At 39.5% G+C, this 21,640-nt stretch overlaps 1 protein-coding gene across 3 annotated transcripts in view; it reads right to left on the reverse strand.

The window, feature by feature from the left end:
- stxbp5b (syntaxin binding protein 5b (tomosyn)) overlaps positions 1–21,640 on the reverse strand; it is a 72,600-nt gene that overhangs the window by 20,067 nt on the left and 30,893 nt on the right. For all 3 annotated transcript variants that reach the window (XM_041812008.1, XM_041812007.1, XM_041812006.1), the window contains exons 6-18: positions 17,490–17,553; positions 15,081–15,164; positions 11,061–11,184; positions 10,749–10,827; positions 9,928–10,082; positions 9,753–9,825; positions 7,438–7,585; positions 7,229–7,296; positions 7,087–7,127; positions 4,873–5,093; positions 4,489–4,673; positions 4,016–4,141; positions 848–999 (exon numbers count right to left, since the gene is read on the reverse strand). In XM_041812008.1, the coding sequence (XP_041667942.1) occupies positions 848–999; positions 4,016–4,141; positions 4,489–4,673; positions 4,873–5,093; positions 7,087–7,127; positions 7,229–7,296; positions 7,438–7,585; positions 9,753–9,825; positions 9,928–10,082; positions 10,749–10,827; positions 11,061–11,184; positions 15,081–15,164; positions 17,490–17,553 (1,520 nt within the window). The remainder of the gene's footprint in view (positions 1–847; positions 1,000–4,015; positions 4,142–4,488; positions 4,674–4,872; positions 5,094–7,086; positions 7,128–7,228; positions 7,297–7,437; positions 7,586–9,752; positions 9,826–9,927; positions 10,083–10,748; positions 10,828–11,060; positions 11,185–15,080; positions 15,165–17,489; positions 17,554–21,640) is intronic.

The raw sequence follows: 21,640 nt of genomic DNA on the forward strand, positions 1-21,640 counted from the left end.
AAAACAGGGAAGGCTTAGAGGAGAGAAATGAAACTGTAAGGGTGTGGAAGAAATTCTGACACAACATGACTTACTGAAGTGAGATGAGCGTAGCTTTTTCACAGAGTCAGAATACAAGTTAGAAAGTCTGGACATGCAAGAAGTCACAGGTGGAACGTCTTTACCACAGAGAGAGACCGACAGTAAAAACAGTGAGACAGGAAAATGATCAGAAAGTGCAAACAAAAAAGAAAGAGTCTCAGAGGTTTGCTGCAGGATTTCTAATTAAAATAAAAACAGTCATGAGGATTAATTCTCAAAATGTGCATTAATTAGAATTTGCTTCTCACTACAGAGAACTGAAATAAATGAGTTTTAAATGTAGCAGCAGACCACTGAGACTGAAAGAATGAGTACAAACAGGATGATCAGGCAGAGACAAAAACACAATAAAAGACATGACAGAAATAGCAGCACATAAACAAGCATAAACACTACATTTCTCCATCATATTATTATTTAAACACGTAAAAGTAAACATTACTGCTGCACTGATAGCATTCACTATGACTGCAAAGATCATCTGGTCTGTGCAAGTGAACAGATGGAGTATCTGTCAGTGTTGCCCCCTGTTGAGGGACAGGAGCTACTGCAGGGGGCGGTGCTCATGGTGCGAAGTCAAAGCTGCTGCCAAGTGTCAGCCCTGTATCCCTAACCAACCTCCAACAGCCAGAGTCCCTCAACTCATTATTCGAGATCTCAAAATATAAAGTATAAACAAATATTAAATGTCATTTTTGTAAACTGGGGTTGAAGGTGTAGATTCTTTACTAGGGAAAGTGACCAAAAGAAAACTGTTCCAGCTCACCTCCAGAGGGCTGCCGTTGTTTGCGCGGGGAGCGAGGCTGCCTCTGGTACGGGTCAGATGGGCTGTACAGCTCTGATGTGCCCATGTTGAGGAGCAGAGTTTTCTGGAGGTAGTCCACCACAGCGAGACCATTGCTGTTTCCAAACACCACACTGAAACACAGGAAGGATGAGGGGCTGAGCGGGTCCGGGGATTAAGATGCTATTTTTGCTCTCAACACTTGTGATGATACAGGCTGGCTTTATTTACAGTTCTGAGTGACTTGATGCAACTAAAGATCTTTGACCAGTGGTCCCGAAATGGTTGAGCGTCAGGACCCACCACGTGGTCCTCAGCGAGAAATTCTGACCCAAATTTCTATAAATTTCTAACTACTAAAATTTAGCCAGTGAAAGACAGCAATTTGGAACAGTGATGTAACAAAAACATCATTAAAAAAAAGTAGCAGGGCAACACAAGATGCTTAAAAAACACATCATTTTTGCCCAGTTCTTAATGATAGTTTCGTTATCACTAGATGATGCAATAAATCTGTCTATCATATATTTTTTGACCCCTTTTTTTCATCATGCATTATTGACCCACTAAATACAGCACCACAACCATATCTTTGGATCCAGAACCACCTGCTGAGATCAACTGTTCTCAATTATTGATTGATATTACGTCTCTATCTCCTTCCGCTGTGTAATAATGAAGAAAAACACACCGGCAGTGGGAGTTGGCATATTGCAGTGGTGATGTCATTTGGAGTGAGGACATGCACAGAAGGAATCTGTCTGGTGAAGCTATAGAATTGGCATCATAAAACTTCCACTAAAATAGCACACATTAAAAGAGAAAAACCCCTTTGGTTTGTCCATAGTGTGTGTGTGCGTGTGTGTGTGTGGGGGTGTGTGTGTGTGTGTGGGGGTGGGTGTGTGTGTGTGTGTGGGGGTGGGTGTGGGTGTGTGTGTGTGTGTGTGTGTGTGGGGGGGGGGACTTTGTACTATTATTGCGTAGGACAATTGTCTAAAGAGTCATAAGCTAGCATGAGCGAGTAGAGAATTCCCCAACCAACTGAGGACAAAGCTGTTGAAGACAGGATTTTTTTCAGTTTTCTTTTGCCGTCTTTAATCCTAAATTAGCATGGTTACAATTTCCTATTAAGACAGAAAGGACTGGGGGGTATCACTTTACAATGCTGGTCAAACTTCCCCACATTTTATCGGGGTATACCACCAAGTGTTTAAAACACACTTTATACCAGAAACTGCCCACATGCAGGCGCAAACAGTTAGCACGTCTCTTGAGGTGCTTCATTTAATCCTTTAAAGTTCCTGTGAAGTGCTCTCTAAGTTCACAAAATTAAGCTTCAAAATCATGAAAAATGAGGCAGTAATATCTGCTCTGGGATGGTGTGGGCGTGTCGGTCCAATGAGCTGAAGCCACGCCCACTACAGGAAATATGATCCTCTAAAATTCAAAAACTCCTTCTGATCAGATTGCAGCTGCCTAGCTCTGGGCCAGAGCAGAGAAAGAAGTTAGGGCTTAAATTTACTGTTTTCTGGTACAAATCTCTCCGTTATGGTACTTTTAATGACCTGTAGGCCACCATGGCTGATAGATTTGGGAAATGTACCTCACAACGGACAAAACGCAGCATGTAGCTGACTGTTAACTATCAACATACTGTACTGAGATGAACTGCTAGGTAATTTTATATCGTTGTAGTCTTAGGGGGGCGGGGCAATTCCCCATCAAGACTGGTGATGCCATGGGCTCCAATATTTGCCCTGCACAGATAAAACCAAGCCAGGAAAGCGGTGAACAACTTTCTGACGGTCTAAATCAAAAACTCAGACACACATAAAGTGTTTTTACAAGTTTAAAGCAACCTGTTCTTTCAACATATCTAGTGTGTTAAGACACAAATTTAGGATTTCACTTATCAGAGACTTTAACAACAATTTAAAAACCAGCAATGATTACAGGGGTGCTGGAGGTGATTTATAGCTAAAGCATTGTTTTTACACCCTACAGGTAAGCGGAGTTACATCAGGATCAATCTCCATCTCCTTTTGGTGCATCTCTCCGTGTAATAGTTCATATGCCCTCTTTCCCCCCTTTGTTAAGAGGAAATATGAAAATAATAATTCACAGCTATTATCATACAGTATCTAAGAATGTGAAGTTATGCTCGGTGTGCTTCTAAACAGATAAAGATGAGCCTTAATTATTGTTTATTTCCACATTGCACAGCCTGGTAAACTCTGTCAGGCCACAAATTCACTTCATGGAAAGCTCATGAAAAGTTGCAGAGCCTAAAATAATCAACAAGCACAAATTAACTTCATCTATATTTCACATAAAAAGGGGGTTAAGACAGGTTTAAATGTTTTCAAAATTGTTGATGGTTGATTTTTGATTTTTCTGCTTGATTTTTCTGCTGCAGCATGCAGCACCTGTGGTTATTATATAGTCTTTAACCTCTATTTATTTTTTGTATTCATAGCCTAAACTTCATAATTTCTCATCACTTATCCACACACAGAAAGAAGAATTACCATGCTTTTAAACTCACGGTGCCATGGATCACATTACAGGCGGTGGTGCATGTGCAACAATTTGACTTTAAAGAGACTAGAGTGCGATGCCAGGCCATGGCACGCGATGTGCAAGTATATATGCACCAGTATAACTAGGTGTACAAGTTCATCATTTGCCATATTGTCTTGAGATCATTAGTGGGATTTCATTTATCATGTTTTAAGCATCCTCACAAGCACAGTTGTGCTGCTGGAGGAGATGGGCACATATTCTGGAGGCATTTATTTTAAACATGCGCTCATTACACAGCATCATGACAGTAATTAAAGCAATACTATGACTATTTTTAATACCCTGGTACATGGTAGAACCGTGTAACCACCCATTCCTAATGACAGAATCTGAGTGCTGGAAAAGTTTATTTGATGTGCATCTTTATTTAAAAGTTTGCAACCTATACTGCAACCTGTCAGTAGGGGGAGCTCTAAATCTTCACTTTGAGAGGGCTGTTGTTTTGTCCTCTTTCAAAGTCTATATTTTAAGTAAACAAGAATATACACCACTATCAAGACTGATTTGTGCATTAAGTCACAGTGTCCTTGTGTTAAACCATCATGTGTGCAGGCAGTATGGACTTACAGGCCGTAGGAGGAGTTGATAGCCAGGCTTGTGATTGGCTGAGGTGGCTCCCCGCTCACCCACACCAGTTGGATCACCAGCTCCACCTGGTAGCCCGGAGACTGCTTCAGCGGGGAGCTCCGCACCCTGCATCAAACACACAGCGGGATGAGACAGCAGGCTACACATGACACTGGAAAGAATTATCACCTCATGGGTGAGCCACACTGACACGATCATCATTATTATCACCGTTACTCCCCCATCAACCCTTCCACTGTCTGAACATTTTCATCCTTTTTTAATATTTTTGTAAGAGGATTATTTCCCTCCGGTGTACTATTGTGGAAATATTGTGAAGGATTGAGGAGTAAAAGGATGACTTCATTTTTAAGATTACCTTTTGGGCAACTTTGTTTTGTTCACAATGGCCTAAATAGCAGGTAAAAATTCAAACATCAGCAAAAAATAAACAAGAAAAGAATAGGACATACTGCAGGCATGGTATATTGTCCCGCGGCCCATCGGAGGAGTTGCTGCCTGTGGAGGGCTGAGTGGGGAGCTCGCCCTCCTGAGGGCTGGATGAAGCTCCAGGGGTGGGCAGTGTTGGAGTTTGATCCCCTCCTGGATCAGGGGATTCTCCATCACTAAACTCACCCTGCATCCGCACCTCCAAAAGCTGTTAGAAAAAGGCTCTTACTTAATGACGCATCTAAAAATACCTGTGAATGTGTCTTTTCTAGCCACAGAAGACTCTTAAAATGCCCCACAGTCCTAAAAACATTCACTTTAGATTTAAACTCAGACAAGTTGACATATCACTGTAACTCTGTGGGTCTCTAACAACATTTGGCGATAAACGATGATCCTTTACCCACCTGCACCTCTTCAGTAGTGATCTCTTGCTTGCTGAATCTATAGACGATGACGTGGGCAGACACTCCAGCCACACACAGCATCCGGCTCTCTGGGCACCAGGACAAAGTCTGGATGGCAAACGGGTCCTCCTCTACTATATCAGTACTTGGCTTCTCCTCCTTCCCACGAGTCCTCTCAAAAACCTTGGCAGTCTTTAGCTTGTACAGCACTTGAAGCATTACTTTGAGAGGATAAAAAACGAGGAGTCAGAAACATACAGTGTTTTAAGGTTTAAAAAAGTCCAAATTAGTTCTGGCAGCATTTAGCATAGTCAACGTAGCTATTGAATAAGCTAATGTGATTTTCATTTATGAATAATTTCTCCAATAGGTTTCAAGGAGTACTTTCTTTTTTCGCAGACGACACTGTTGTACATGTACAAGATTGTGTCTTAGCTTTAAATTCAGTAAGTTGTGCTTCTTTAAAATCTAAGACCATTTAAAGCTAGCATATATGTTTTGGAGCAGTGGTTCTCAACTGGTCTAGCCTCAGGACCCAAAACCACCTCCTTATTCTAGATTCATCTCATACAAATTGAAATATTTCATGACTTTTTTGTTTTTATCTTGATGATTACAGCTTACAGCTTAAAAAATACACTATCTCAAAATATTAGAATAATAAAACAAAAATCAAAAAGGATTTATAATACAGAAATATTACCTATCTGGAAAATTATGCTCATTTATGCACTCAGTACTTGGTCAAGGCTCCTTCTGCACAAATTACTGCATCATTGCAACACGGCAATCAGTCTGTGGCACTGCCGGAGTGTTTTGAAACTCAGGTCACTTTAAAGGCAGCCTTCAACTTGAGTCTGGTGTCTCCCATTTTCCTCTTGACATTCCCCTAGAGATTCTCTATGGGGATCAGGTGAGGCCAGTTGGCTGGCTCAAGCACAGTAATACCATGGTCAGCAAACCAGTTTCTGGTAGTTTTGGCTTCACCCACTTCAGTATCTCTATAAATGACTGGTAGAATGGTAGAACTCTGGACTTGATCAAGCACAGCAGACCAACAACAGCAGATGACATGGCACCTCAAACATCACTGACTTTGGAAACTGAAAACACCAGACTTCCAGGTGCCTTGGATTCTGTTCCTCTCTGATCTTCCTCTAGACTTTGGGACCTTAATTTCCAAATTAAATTCAAAAATTAGCTTGCATCTGAAAACAAGACTTTGGACCACTGAACAACAGTCCAGTTCTCTTTCTCCTTAGCCCAGATGAAACACTGATGACATCTGTGGTTCAGGAGACTCAACACTAGACAGTTGTAGTCCACTTACTGGACCTGCCTGTGTGTGGTGGCTCTTCATCCACTGACTCCAGCCTCAGTCCACTCCTTGTGAGGCCTCCTTTAAGTTCTTGAATCTGTTTTGTTTGACAATCCTCTGAAGGGTGAGCCCATCTGTGTTTTTTGTGCACCTTTCTTACCACACTTTTCCCTTCCAGCCAACTTTCCACAAATATGCTTTGATACAGCCTCTGAGAACAGCCTGCACTTTCAGTAATGACCCTCTGTGTCTTACCCTGCTTGTCAAGTCAGCAGTCCTCCCATGATTGTGGTTGTGTGTACTGAACCAGAGTGAGAGAATGAAGGCTAAGGAAACCTTTGCAAATTGGACTTTTTCCACAATATTAAAATACTTTGAAATAGTGGACTTGCGTGAGTTGTAAGCATCAGGGTTAAAACATAAAAATACTTTAAATATTTCACTTTATAAGAGAGATTAATCTAGAATTTATAAATGTTTAACTTCCTGAAGTAAATCATGGGAAAAAAGGAACTTTTACATGATATCCTAATTTTTTGGATGCACCAGATCAACCACTAGACATTCTTCAAAGAAATTGAGTTCCAGTTGTTGTTTTCAACTTGTAGAGGGCAGCTGCAATGCACTTTTTAAATAACAAAATGTAGAATTTAAATACTTTGTAATAAAATGTTAGAAGTAGTTCCTAACTGATCAAATTCCTATGTTTATTTGATAAAAAGATTCTGAGGGTTTAGCTGCTTTTGTAGTTTTATTACAGGTTTGACTGAATCCAAAATGTTCTGTAGGTTTTCAACTGTTAAAGTAATTATATCACATCTGCTAATGGCAACAGACTTAAGGTATTACACAAAGCATCCTATAAAAATGTTGGATAAAATTACAAAACAACTCACATGCAGAAGCATCCCAAAATTTGATCGATCCATCAGCATGTCTATTTAATGGAGAGAAAATAAAACAATATGAGATCATTTGTTCACTGGAATAATGCAAGTTGGATAAAATAACTTTACTTGTCAATTATTAGACATTTACCCTGTGATTATGATCTCTGGATAACTCTGAGTGCCTTGGCCCCAGTTTCCTCCACTAATGGGCCATTCCTGGGAAAACACAAGTTCAATTTATAAATTAATGCACATCAAAGTGTTTCTGCAAAGCTTCTTTTCTATTTCATAGGGATATAAAATGCTTCAAAAAATTATTTCCAATGTTTAAAACATTTGACCCCTGGAGTTGTTTACCTTCTTACTGTAGCCTTGTCTTTTTTGCCGGCTGCCCACAGAGTAAAGTGCAGGAATAAGTTCAGCAGGGCAGTCAGCAAAGTACTCACAGCAGGTCACGGGTGATTCATGGATAGTCAGAGGATATGGATTCTCAAATATTGGGTACCTGCCAAGACAGTGAGCTGTAAGTAAGACTGGGAAACACCCATGTCTGTGTTTTATCTGCACGTCTATCAAGTTCAGACGCAACGACAACTCCTGTGCTGCAAATCAATACTGTTGTGTACTCTCGACTTACCGACCAACTCATTCAAATTTTTCAAATCTCTATGACTCTACATCTAAATATTTCAGCGAATCATATTTTGACATTGAAACAGTGAGGTCTGGAATAGAAATCAACAGTGAGCTGGACTGTGACCATATGATGCTGACATATTTAGTCATCTTTGACCTCAGAAACACTATCAGCTGATGATCATAAACTGTGAGCTTCAGAGCATCAATAATGAGCTGGATTCACAACTTCGTGCTTGAAGTAAATCCAGGTTTACATCTTCCTTATTTCTATAATGGCAAGCTGCCTGTATCAATTACAGTAAGTGGGTGAAATTTTAATAGCACACACCAACAAAGCATGACGCAAGAGCAGTAGAAATATCTTTCCAAGAAAGAGAGGAGCCTGGGATTTGGAATTACAGTGTCCGCTTTTTACAGTATAATTAGAACAAAACAGTAAACAGAGCTGCCATGCACCCAGGGGGAGAAGTAATAAACATTAAGATTAAAATAAAAAGAGCATAATGCTTGCTTGACTACATAACAATTCCCTTCTGTGCTTAATTAAAGTTGGATATTTTGTTATTTCAGGGAGCTCTGGCAGCTCTAACGTGTCAAAAACTCAATATATTCATTATGTGTCTCAATTACTGGACTACACTGGTGAATTATCCTTTAATTGAGCACTATTTTTGCTCATTTATTACCGTCTGAAAGATTTGGATCACATATTTCTGACTGACTTATGACTTTCTGACTTATGCTCCTGATGCAGGAGAAATTTCCCTAAAGGCAAAGTTCCAGTCAGTAATTTATCTGAACTGGTCTAAGGTGGTGGATCCACTGATCAAAAAGTGCTGAAGCTTTAAAACTATACCTACTTTGTAAGATGCAGACAAGGTCCTGCACACTGACTGAACTGTATAAATATATTGTTTTTATACAGAGCTAAGTAGAAACTACAAGATAATCAGGCCAAAGTTAAGCCCGATTCCCTCTTCCAGCCAAAGGCAGCAAAGGCCCGATTATCTAATAGTTCTGAAGATTATCTTGCCATATTTTCCAGTGGTGTGAGGTGTGTTAAGAGGGATTTTAGAAGATCCAAGTGAGGCACACATACCCTTCCAAAAACGAACAATCACAAATACGCAAAAAAAAGTCTGCATTCCAGGAATCTCTGGCTAAGACTTATTCTGAAACAACAAGTGATGTTTTGAGCCAACAGGCTTTGCCTCAGTCTTAAAGTAATGTGCCAACATGCTTTTTGGCTCAACACGTTGCTTGTTGTTGTTAAAAACATCCTCTAATGGGAGCGTCCTTGTGTGCAGACCTTGTGTTTTCATTAAGAGTCATTTTACCCTCTCTGATCTGTAGAGCTGAAGCACGTATTTCTGGCACAACCTCACAAACGTCCAAAGTGCATGGAGGATGAATTAAGTGTTGAAGAAAATAGAAAGCTCCAGCAACACTTGAAGTTTAGAAAACTTTATTAGACCAACACGTTTCGGCTTGTAGTGTCATCAGAGTCAGAATAAAGTTCTTCTCTTAACTACAAGTGTTAATGGAGTTTTCTGTTACCCTCTCTAATCTGCTCTGTTGATGATTAAGGCCATGTGGGGTGAGAGACCGCGTAATGATATACCGATGGCAAACGAGCCTGTTCTATAAAATGGCTCTTTAACGTGAGCCGCTGTAGCTAGCTCCTGTTTGAGTGCCAGTTTCCTTTGCTCCACCCTTTTTGTCATTTAATCTACATTTAAAAAAGCCAAACTGGTACCAAATGAAGGGCTGTTTTGGAGCCAAACAACCAGTTATACTAAGCTGAGCCAAATGATCTGGATGCCTTAAAAGACACACATTTCACATCACAATGAGAGAGGCTGGGCGGACACAGATTAAGGAAATAAAGGCAAGATCAGAGTTTAATGAGCTAAACCGTGACAAAACTGTACTGAACCAAACGTTGCATGAATTTTTTATATCACAACAAACCTACAACAATACCTAATTTCTTTTGTTGCATATCCCAAGTATTAAGAAAGTAACATGAATACCCGATCTGTCCGAGGTCTATTACAACTAAATCCTTCTCGAGGAGGACAACCACAGCATACGGTTCCTGAAAGTCTGGGGGGAAAAAACAAATCAAACGAGAAAAAAATTACAAATATATCATTTCAGAGAGCCAGAAAAGAGACTAAATGTGCAGGGCTGAGGTTTGCAGCTCACCATTGGGATATGGAGTTTCACACAGCGTTAGGAAATCCACTATGGGATAGTCCATCTCCAAAACAGCAGTGCTCTTTCCATGCATCACAGTCAGACAGGCTCTCCTCCCCACTGTATCATAAGACAGACCGCCTGATAGGACCATAAATGGGTCCCTGAGTATAGGAAACACACACAAAAACACACACATACACACAAACATTTTAATTGTTTATTCAATAAATTCCAAAGCTACAAGGTCCAATCACCGTTAATCGTTGAAGGGGGAGACCAAATTTTTACTGTTGTGCTTCCTCTGGAGACACTTTGCCCCCATTTTAAGACCATCTCCAATAGGACTAGCCTACTTTTTAATTATAATGACAACTATATTAATCCCTGTCCTTTAATACCTGAGGAAAAACTGTAAGGGATAATTAGATCACCTTCAATGAAATTTTGTATGTCAGGAGTTTTTTAATGGAAAGTTTTCTTCTTTTACTTTGTGACCTTGAAGCAAAAAGCCCGTTCTCTCCTGATAATGATAATTACATTAATGAGAATCAAAACACAATTAACATGCAACCTCAATGGAACGACAAATCATTCGTCCTAATCAGAAATAATTTAGCTAATTATCACAACAAAACAAAGTTGGTGGAACATAGAAATAATGAGACATGGCCTTTCAGCAGGAGAAGGTCATCATCAACAGGATCAGCCTGTTTTATATATTGTCGTGACAGAATAACAGGAAAGGGCACTTTCAGAACAGGATATGGATCCAAACCAGAGTCGGTTAAGACACAGGATGGGTGTGGACTTCAGACCATCACACTTACCCCGCCCTCGTTGTTTTGTACTCCACCTTGAGGATAGGCTTGCATGGCTCTGGCTTTTTTCCATCTTTAGGCTGCTTTCCTATAAAATCAAATGGCACAGATTGCATCTTATCCCAGCTAGCACAGGTGATATGGTGATTAAATGCATTATTGTGCTGCTACTACATGTAATTTTTACGGGTTCAACTCTAAGACTGAAAGGACTTTAAGTGTCAATGTGTGCTTTTAAAGACACACTTGGCTTGCATCCACCAACCCTGCTTGCGTCTATGTGTATAAACACTATAAGTGTGTGCGTAGACCGGCCCCTACCATGTGGTGTGATGATCTGTGCAGGCTTGGCCGGGGCTCGTACATTCCATGTGGTCAGCGTGCCATCGGAGTGGCTGCAGACAAACTGTTTACCCTCGTGGTGCCAGGCGACTGAGTGGATCGCCTGGAAGACACACAGCAGCACATCATTAGAGTGAGATAAGAGAGGACACACACATTTCACAGCTGTGCAACAGCAAATAAGATGTGTAGCAGCACTGTGGGCAACCTTTTAGGGAAGGATTAGGGATTTAGGATTAGGCTGGGGAGTTTTATATCTTTATTTTTAACAAATGCTACAACTAAGAGCACAACCAAAAGAAAAACAGTCTGTCTCTTAAAAAGCTTTGTCTGTCTCTGTCACTTGAGCTTATCCTTCTGAAGATGTATGTCTTTAAGTAACCTGACACTTGGGTAGACTCTCACATGTCTGCTGCAGGGGATGAAGTTCACATCAATCTGGGCAACAGCCCATAGTCGGTTTTTGGAAAGAACAGAACCTTTAAAAAAAAAAAAAAAAATTCAAAGGGTGACTGGACCAACACTTCATGAGTCCAATCAGTCTTGTCAGAATGACAGGTAGCCATTATCATTGTGGACTTCCACTGGAGCCAGCTGGTAAATCAGACTCTTGCCAAAGCAGGTCAAGGAAAGAACAAAACATATTTTTCTGCCAACAAAAGCTTTTAGTGTGATTCTTTGGTCTTCTTTCAGTAAAGAAATGTCGTCCAGTTCTAATATGAGGCTAACAAAATTCTATTACTAGTTGACTATTTTGGACTTTTCCTCTATGGTAACATTTTTGCTTTTCTGTTTTCATCATTTATTTTTTAAGAGATTTCTTTTAGGTTTATTTATGCATTTTTCCTAAGGGTAGCCCAATTTGTCAGTAGTTGTTCATGATCACCTGGCCGAAAGTGATCACAAAATCTGGAAATGGGGCGCAGGAGGCCTAGTGGTTTAAGGCACGCCCCATGTATACGGTCGGCCGGGGTTCAAATCTGGCCTGTGGCACTTTCTTGTATGTCTCTCCCCAACTCTCTCATCCCTGTTTCTGATTCTATCCACTGTCCTCCTCTATCATTAAAGGCATAAAAAGCCCAAAAATAAATCTTGATTTTTTGGAAATGATGCTTTTACCAATGATGTTGGAGTCGCCAATCTGATCACCTGGTTAAGTTGCTGTTGATATTGCTTGCATCACAGTGCACTGTCGCTATCCATTGACTGAAGAAAATATTGAACAAAGCCTGACTGACATAAGCCATTTGACGCAAGCCTTTGAATGCAATCAGTGCCTCCATATTGAAAACATTGTCTAAACCCAACCATCATAGATAAAGCCGGTCTTGAGCCTACTGACAAACAGCTACACTATGCAGGCTTTCAGTCATATCAGCCATGCTCCAATTATCCATAACATGTATACTAAAAATCCATCAGATGTGTTATAAAAATATTTTCTCACTGTACAGCGTGTGTCAAAAACAGACGTATAATACTCTGAACAAAACAGTTTTTTTTTTGTTTTTTTTTACCCAGACTGTAAAAATGTTAATGCCTGGTGTAAAAATGGGCTGCTTATGCGACCTCCAGAGCTTTTGCAGCCAGCCTCACTTCACATTGGCTGCATTTTTGTACACCACAGGTTGCTGTTTGGTGACACCACATTTGGACTGAAAGATTTGCAAAAATAATCTGTGATTTTTTATCCAAGAATTGCAAATGCAATTTGATATGCAATTATAATTAGGTTCCTCATCTTGTGTATGTCTCAACAAATTCAAGCAATAAATCATTTTATATTACTCATCATACAATTAACCATTTTATTGCAAAATAGATCTACTACAGTTTTACTTGGCGGAGAAAGCTCTGCTCTAGAGATGCTGCCTGGATTAGTCAAGCAGCAATTAATCCATAGTAGCATGAAAATGAGGATGCAACAAGCTTTAAGCTCTAAAGGAGGAGGCTGGGGTGGAGGGAGTAAAGCTTTGCCAGCAGCAGCATTGATGCAAGCAGGGATTAGTGAGTATGTCATCCTTAACTGGACTGCTGTGTTGAGAGAAAGAGCTGTGATTGGCTGTGAAAGATTGGAAGCAATAATATATGTCAGCTGTATATCAGCCAATCGCGGCTAAGGGTATGACGTAAACTAATGCTAAGCTTCATCAATATTGGATAGAATGAACTAGGGCAGAGTGATTAAAAAAACATATCTAATTGCAATTGTTGTTGCTCATATTGCAAATTTTATATCAGTTGCTTTATTGAATGGGGATTATTGTTTTTATCACTTGTTTTAATTAAAAAACTTACATAAAAAACAAAAAGAAACATTTTTGTAAACCATTTTTAAAAAATGACACTTGAATGTTGCATAAAATATGCATAAAATATCTACTGCAGCAAAAAATGAATTTATTTAACTGGTATTTAGACATATTTCAGGTTAAAGCAATATTGCAACATCTGCGATATGTAAATTTCAGCATGCCATACTGCAATTTAATCTCATTTGCGACTAATTTCCCAGCCCTACACCACATCATATCAGATTGTATCATGTCATACTGGATCAAAACATGTCTCACTGTAAAGTATAGAATCATATCAGATTTTTATTATAAGGTATCTAATAGTGCCTGGCTATTCACTGATTTCAACTTCATACAATTAAACGGTTACTGTACTGCATATTATGTTACGCTCATTTTTCATAGGTTTTATTAGGAGAGGTATAGGAAACAAACCCTCCCTTTCTTACAGCCGTGTGTACTCTGCTCCTCCAACCAAAACAGCTCTCACTTTAGTATAACTAAGGAGCAGATGGAGCCACGGCGAGTGCTAGGTTTATTCTGAGAAGCCGGAGAGCTAAAGAAGACAGAAAGGCAGCTGCTGGTTAAAAAAAGGAAAAGAATCTCAGTCATAAGAAACTACTTTGGGTTTTTAGGAGTCAGCTCTGGTACAATGCAAAATCACTTGCAGAATATGCTAAAACTATTGTGGCTGCCCCTCAGTCCATTTACCTAAACATTCAAAACTTAAAAACTGAAAAAAAACAAAAAAACAAAATTAATCCAAATAATCAAGCAGCCCTTGTATCTAGCATTTCTGACTGTATGGTGTACAATTAAATCTTTAAAAATGTATCCTGCTTTAAAGTATTATAGTCCAGTCAGACTGTATCGTATCATAGCAGATTGAATTATATCATATGATATCATAGCATAACATATCCCATTGAACAAAATCATATAACATCGCACTGCAAATAGCATATAGACAAGGGATCCTTTTTCAGTGAGGATTTATGAACATTACTGCTCCTCTATGTACCCTTGGCATTAGGACTGTGTTAATGGAAACAGCTCGGATATTACAGAGACTTTTTTCTTTATTACTCTAATACAAGATAAGATGTCTGGAGCACCAGTCTGGCCATCTGAAGTGCTTTTCAGTACTTTTTGAACAACAACAGATCTCTATGGCTCAGAGGGATAAAATGTTTCTGCTTTGTCTGCAAAGAAAATTCCTGTTTCAGTTGTTTAATTATTAGTTTCTGGTTTTAATGGCTATGATTAATGTGATGGCGATCAGAATAAACACTATCACAACATGTATCCTTTCATAATCTACAAAGCTGCAGTTTTTCATACTCAAATCTTCATGAAACACAAAGAGGACATTTTTGTTCATTATGTCTGAATTCATGTTATTGGTACAATTATCAAGAATTGTTGTTTTTTTACTTCATTTCATCCACTGGATTTGTATTTTATTGAAGTCTGGTACATGAATAAGGAACTTCACTTCATGATGCTCAGGTGTTAACAAATCAACAAACAATCACAAGGTTCAGCTGTGTCAGGTGTTGTTAGGAAAAGTTTCATGATTCACAGTTCCATCATGTGCTGAAAGTACAAAACCACACCACATGTTGTGACAAGACTTAGAAAAGGAGAACAAAGTGACTTTTAACCCTCGTTTGAACCGAGCAGAGAGGAAATAAAGCCTTACCTCATCGTAATTGTAGCGGTAGTCAGCTTTTTTGCACTTCAAATCCCACAACACCACAACACCGCACTCAAATCCAATGAGAAGCTGCAATAACAAGAAGACAAAGCACAGCTCAGCTGACTGTGGTGAGACCACACATCACCTCAGCCTGGAGTTAACATGGCCGCATCAACATGTGTCCATTATCAGCTGACTGATAGTATGGGTTCAAATGAGCAGCACTTTACACCTGTCAAACATGATTTTTCTTTACAAAGATTAACACTTAGAAAGAACTGTTTCTTGTAGCACCTCTTCCATAAATAAACAAGGTTGAAGTCAAACAAACTACCGTATAAAGTTAGTACAAACTTTTTAAATTACTTAAAACAACTAAGTTAATATAATCCTAACTATTAAAAGCATCTTCTTCTTATTTTTATATTGTGTGCTTGTCACTAATGTACTGCTAATGTTCCTAACAGTTATGGAGAATTAACAACATGTAAAGTACATTACTGACATAAATCATTACTATTGTACTGAAGATTGCTTGTATTGCACTTTCACCTTTTAGAGGGTGAAAATATACAGGCAGACCCCAAACTGAAACATTTCATTGAAACTTTGTGGTATAAAGGGGAAAAACTGAAGTAAATAAGGATGATGTTCATCTTAAAAAGTCTTAAAATAAAGAGCAAGTAGGCATTATACTTTTCAATGAAATAGGCTTGATTTATTTCACACAATTTTTAAGCATCTGTGCATATATTTAAATTATTGTTTTCTTTTCATTAAAAAAATGTTTTCCAATTTTTTTACCCTGTTTAAAACATATGTTGTAAAGCACTAAAAAGATAGAGAACCCTTGATGCTCTTTGCATGCCCAACAGTACAGCCCAACCGTCAAGTGTCAAAGCAGAAACAGATCTTTGGGCCCTGCCTAATAATAATAGGCTCTATGCATGGCAGGGCGTGATGTGTTTCCAGTGGAAAACTAGGCCACTTGACAACTTCCGCCCAATGATACGTGCTAAGCGAAAACAGAATCGAAACCGTCTTATACTATGTTTATTCATCAGGTTTTTGTTGTTTGTTTTGATTGTGTTAGTGTTTACTCTTTATCATAATGGCATGCTAAACTGATGTTTCAAAAATGGTTTAAAAGCACTTCTGGACACCATTGCTGTGTGCTGCAATGCCCATCTTCAGCTAAATTCAACCCGTCATTGACAGTCAGCTTGGGTAACTCATGCAAACAGCAAGTAAACTGCAACGAATCTGCCATCATACACCATTCTCTTCTGCGTTTTAATCTCCCAACTGAAAGTTGGGAGCCGCCTAATGCCAAATGCAGAGGCGATGCGTGCATAGAGCCCATTGCTTTTTGACTTAAGCAATCTTTTTAATAGAAGCTAAACTCCAGAAAGTGTATTTACCAAACACACTTAGCAAAATTCTCCATTGTAGCAAGGTTTGGGTGCCTTTAGAGGGGCCATACTGTTAGGTGTGCAAAACCTTTTGACAGGAGAGATTTTTGCACACTAGGTCATTTTTAATATGGGTGTGTTTACTTGATCCTTAACCTGACAAAAAATAAAAGGAATGACAGAGTCATCATATTACCCTTTGGGTTGTTTGCACAATCTGATATATCAAGTAACTATGCCACTACTAAACATCAAATACTAAAATGCCTTCTTGAGAGATAGAAGGCAAGTATGCAGTTCAGTCTATCTTGCTTTAGCACATTTTGACCAGATACAATGTTTGCATTAAGGCTGACCTAAAAATAATCTACTTGCAAGCCACTTTTATCAATCTCAGCTGATGCTGTTTATTGTTTAATTTTTTAATGTTTTATACTGTTTTCCTTTGTCTCAACCCCAGGAAAAATAGCTTGACAACTAACAGAGATCCCATGTAAATGGTAAATTAATGCAAATGATAACCGTAGAATCCTGTGTACCATTCAATATAAAACAGCAAAACAAAACTAGCAGCATAAACCTGTTGCATTATACAAAAAGGAAGGTTTGTGGGCATAAAGATTAGTTACATTAGCTGAATATTTTATGAGCACTAGAAATGTGTGGATATGGTCATGGCTGCAGAGCTCACTTTACATGTGGTCTATCTCCATCTTTTCTATGTGACAGTTTAAGTGAAGGGTGCAGCTAAAAGGCATCTTTTCTGTTTGATTTTGACCCTTAAATCTGATGGTTTCTATCAACATTTTATTAAGTTGAAAATTTTCAGCCATCAACCTCCTTCATTAATGTGAAAGAGTTACTGGCATTGAATTGCCTGTGCTGGAAATGACAAAAAAAGGGACGAGTATGCAACCAGATGACAGAAAGGGTTCAATTTTGAGCAAGTTTTTAGATTAGAAATCTTCAGTCTGATCATGATCTAAGTGCTCTTAGTTACCTTTCCTTCATCCATGGGGTTATCACTGATGTGCACCACAGGCCCTGGGTGTGTCTTTGTGGATCTGTGGAAATGTAGAGAACAAAGAAGAAAAAGAGAGAAGATGTGAGTGAGTTCAAGAGAGTTACAGACATGCTTGATGCAGTCCTGATGATTAAAATGCATCTAAAAAAAAGCCTCTTTAAAATCTTCAGGCTGGCTTTCAGAGGCGGAAAAAGTTAGGGAGGTAATTAAGAAGGATATTAATAAAAGAAAGGGAAATATACAACGCTAGATTGTCTGTTTTTGCACAAGGAAAGAGGCAGGAAAATAAGATGAAAATGTGCATCAGTGCAGCAGAGAGAGATGACATATGAGAGAGACAAATAGAGGGAGAGAGAGGGAGAGCAGGGTCACTTGAGGGTCTGTGAGAGATTATAGTGTGTGGAAACAGTATCACCGTGGCAACAGAGCAAGGGCCACGGAGGAAGTGAAGGTCTGGCCTAAAGAAAGTGTTGCTGCCTCTGAATGTGGTCTGGCTCCATCGGCTAATGATCTCATTGCTGCTGATGAGTCGATACAGTCGCAGATGTAGCGGTGAGTAAAAAGGCAGGGACGGAGCAGAATATCAACTCCAGCCTCCAGCCGCTAATCACCACATGATACAGCACCCATGGAAAGAGCTGTTTTTAATGTATAATGAGAACAAATGTATTCACACAGCATGGGTTATATAGTCTTTCGACTGAGAGGAGAGGTAATCCCCATTTCACAAGCCGGTAATGAGTTAAAACTGAATTCATGAGGGCTTTTTTCACTGCTACACTAAATATGGACATTAAAGCTTCCATTTGCTATTTTTGTCCACTGTAGGTGGCAAGTTAGACTAATATGATGATAAACTACTGAGCAGAGAATTTTTTCCTGCAGCAAGTGAATCAAATCTGGCAAAAAGACTGTAAGCTGTAATTTTTTCCGGATCTGATTAGTGTCCAGACATTGCAACAGACCTGCAGGATGTGAATATATGCATTGCATTCTATGCATTCCAAATATGCATTGTTTTACGAGTAAGGTTTCCCTGCTTGTGCACCTTTACTCGGTTAGTGTATCATGCACCAGGTCAGGGAAAGTCTGGAAGCTCTGGAAACTATCACTGATCACTTCATTAGGTATACTTGTTTAACTCTTCATTGATGCACATATCTGACCAGCCAATCACGGGGCAGGAACTAATGCATTAAGGTATATAGACAAGGTCAAGATGGTGTGCTTTAACTGTGCCATGGTCGTTGGTGCCAGACTGTCTGGTCTGAGAACTGCAGAAACTGCTGATCTGCAGAGATTTTCATGCACAACCATCTCTGCCCAAAAACAGAAAATATCGAGCGTGCAGCAGTTCTCAGGGCCAAAATGCCTTGCTGAAGGCAGAGGTCAGAGGAGAATGACCAGACTAGTTCAAGCTAACAGAAAGGCAACAATAATTCAAATACTCATTAAAACCAACGCATACATCAATGAATTGAACTCCTGTCAGCTAAGAACAGGAAACTGAAGCTACAATTCACATGGGCTACCCAAAATTAGACAACAGAGGACTGGAAAACTTTTTCCTGGCCTAATGAGACTTCATTTCTGCAACATTTGAATGGTAGGGTCAGAGTTTGCTGTAAACAATCTGAAAGCCTGTCAGATTACTAATAACCATTTTACTGCCATGTTGCAATAATGCTCTTGTGATAGCTTTCAGTTACATCACTGCACAGAGGCCTGAAGGGAAAAACATCATACACAGTGGAACCACTGAACACTATCTGGCGTGGCAGCACTGGGCATTTTATCATTTTATTCTCTGTCTTTTCAAAACACCTCATTTACATCATCTTGGTCCCTTAAACAAACTCCAAGATACAATCTGAATTACTAAAATCTGAAAAGTCCCCGCCAGAACTTAGCTTCAGTGATGTTTACATACCAGTGTATCTACAGTGGTGTAGAATCCTTATCCTCAGGGTTGTCCCGGTCCCGATAGTATGTATCGGATCAGGGCCAATATAAGAATTTCTAATTGATCGGAGATCAACAATTTGATGCAATCAGCCCAGCCAATCATTTACCTCGGCTGTTGCAGACTGAGCACAATTTACAACAGGTTGTAAACCCACCAGTAGCGGTAGCAACATTAACAGTCCTGTGTTTAAAATGTCAGCGGTGTGGAAAACTTCAATCGTGACAGTGAAAACAGTCCAGTGGCTAGCTGCAGCATCTGTAACACGACCGTTTAATGAGGTGGTAGCAGCAGATCTGCGTTTAACTCTACAAATTTGATCATTCATCTCCAAACGAAACATGCAGCGGAATACGGTGACCTCACTACAGCAACAGCCAGCTTCAAGAAGCAACACACTCTGGACACACTCTCTTCCATGTGTGTCCATTTAGGGCTTCCATACATTTCACCCCAATTTTTTTCTCTGCACTTGTTTGCAAACCGCTGGAAAGAGCTCGGCAACCCTCTGATTGGCTGCACAGATGAAGGGATACACAGCATGGACAGAAGTATTTGGCCACCCCTGATAACTTGTTAAATTCAGGTCAGAGTTGTGTCCACAGGTGTCAAAATCAACCACCAAGCAATGCAGTCTCTTTTTGTAATACAAATGGGTCATCCTGAAGAGCTCAGTGACTTCAAGCTTTGATGTAATACAGTTTGTGAAATTTCATCGCTCTTGGATATTCCACAGTCAACTTCTAAGTGGAATTATAATATTTCAAATTCATTTATTGAATTATTTTTTTTGTGACTATTGACAGGGCTTTCACCACCTCTAAGTTGAACTGAGGTTATTTGAGTTCACTTTTTTTGACTGCTCAGGTCTGTCAGCTGTTTTGACCACTTTTAAGTGGATTTTTGATTGTCTGCCTTTATTCAAACACAGCACTAAGTAAAAATGTAACTTCATTTTTTTTTTGACAAATAATTAAAGCAAAACAGAGTTATTACACCATTCTGAGCAGAAATGTGATTTTACGTTTGATACAACAATGTTGGCTGTACTGAGTTAAATGGAATAAGTTTGAGATAAATAATAGTTATTCAGTTTACTTCAGTTATTGTTGCAAACAAAAAAATTTTGAAGTCTAATCTAGGTAATTATGAGTATGGGATCAGGACTTGGTATTGGTAGATATTCAACATTAAGAAATTGGATCCTGATCAGAGGCCAGAAATGCTGATCGGGACAACCCTACTTCTTCTTGTACCACTGCCAGGGTATAGTCTACACAATTTTCAGTGAGTTTGGGATCAATAAAGCTGACATTTGGGAAGTAAAGGGAATAAAATTCTTCCTCACCAAAGCATAGGTGAGAGCTAATTAGCTAGCTTTTGCCAGTTCCTGTTATTTCATGATCATATCAGGATCACAATCAGTTTTTATGAACATGTATTTTTGGGGCTTTTTCTTGCCTTTATTGGAGAGATAGGACAGAGGATGGTGCAGGAAACAGGGGCATGTGGTGAAAGAGCCACAGGCTGGACTTGAATCTGGGCTGCCCGCGTACATGGGGCGTGACCTAACCACCTAGGCCATCTGCACCCCCACTGTCAGCTTTAAGTCAGTGTTCTCGAGCTGTAATGTTAGTTTTAAAAAAGTTGGTCAAGTTAAGATAATATTTCATGTCAGGAGTAGGAGAAGTCTGTTAAGTAAGACTGTCTACTGCAGTTGCAAGGCACAATGGTGTGCCTTGAGGCAAGTCTTGGTGTGCCATGGAAATTTGTGCAAACAAACATTATTTGAACAAAAATTGGCAGCAGTGCTCTAGCCAAAGTTCACCATAAGGTCAGGGGACAGGCTGATTGATGGAGTACTTGTCTGTTTTTCATTTGAAGAAGGCGCAGCAAGAACAAACATGTTACTTCCTGAAGGTGAGTTTTAGTCCATGATTCACTTGTCTTTAGTCCTGGGTGATTTAAAGAAGTAGGTTGAGAGCTGACAGGTCCTAACCTTGCAAAGCAGATGGATACGCCCGTTTCCTTGTTTTTCCCTGGCGAATCCATCTTGCAAAGCTCTCATCTGAACTGTTTGGGCCCGGTTAGAAAGTGACAGGACCAATCAGCTACGAGGAGCAGTACTTACAAGCGCAGCAGAGTCGCGACGTAAACAAGCAGC

Source organism: Cheilinus undulatus, linkage group 18 (assembly GCF_018320785.1).
Source record: "Cheilinus undulatus linkage group 18, ASM1832078v1, whole genome shotgun sequence".
Classification (NCBI taxonomy): Eukaryota; Metazoa; Chordata; class Actinopteri; order Labriformes; family Labridae; genus Cheilinus; species Cheilinus undulatus.